The sequence below is a fragment of the Salvelinus sp. IW2-2015 genome, linkage group LG35 (assembly GCF_002910315.2).
Source record: "Salvelinus sp. IW2-2015 linkage group LG35, ASM291031v2, whole genome shotgun sequence".
NCBI lineage: Eukaryota > Metazoa > Chordata > Actinopteri > Salmoniformes > Salmonidae > Salvelinus > Salvelinus sp. IW2-2015.
The window spans coordinates 4,580,588-4,581,398 of record NC_036874.1 but is presented as its reverse complement, the minus strand read 5'-3'; the positions used below and the strand labels follow the sequence as shown (position 1 = coordinate 4,581,398).

General features: G+C 41.8%; 1 protein-coding gene across 1 annotated transcript in view; it reads right to left on the bottom strand.

The window, feature by feature from the left end:
- Nucleotides 1-424, bottom strand: part of LOC111958634 (proteoglycan 4-like) — a 19,932-nt gene extending 19,508 nt beyond the window's left edge. The window contains exon 1 of the mRNA XM_070437318.1: nucleotides 418-424. Coding sequence (XP_070293419.1) covers nucleotides 418-424 — 7 coding nt within the window. The remainder of the gene's footprint in view (nucleotides 1-417) is intronic.
- Between the last annotated feature and the right edge of the window lie 387 nt (nucleotides 425-811).

Below are 811 nucleotides of genomic sequence, written 5' to 3'. Positions count from 1 at the left end.
ATAACTGAATACTGGCATTGATATGGTGGCCGTGGGATAACTGTACTGTTCCATGAAATGGGGGCGTGGATAACTGATACTGTCAGTGATATGGTGCGTGGATAACTGATACTGTCATTGATATGGTGGCGTGGATTAACTGGATACTGTCATTATGATAATGGGGCGTGGATAACTGATACTGTCATTGATATGGCGTGGATAACTGATACTGTCATTGATATGGGGCGTGGATAACTGATACTGTCATTGATATGGGGGCGTGATAAACTGATACTGTCATTGATTATGCGGGGCGTGGATAACTGATACTGTCATTGATATGGGGCGGTGGATAACTGATACTGTCATTGATATGGGGGCCGTGGATAACTGATTACTGTCATTGATATGGTGGAACGTAGGATAACTGCATACTGAACATTGATATTCGTGCTGTGATAACTGATACTGTCATTGATATGTGGCTGGCTGGATAACTGATACTGTCATTGATATGGGGCGTGGATAAACTGCATACTGTCATTGATATGGATGGCGTGGATAAACGGTGATTACTGTCATTAATATGGGGCTGGATAACTGATACTGTCATTGATATGGTGGCGTGCGATAAACTGATACTGTCATTGATATGGGGTGTGATAACTTGAATAGTGTCAGTGATATGGGAACGTGGATAACTGATTACTGTCAGTGATATGGGATGGCGTGGATAACTGATACTGTCATTGATATGGTGCATGGATAAAACTGATACTGTCATTGATATTGGGACGTGTGGATAAACTGATACTGTCATTGATATGGT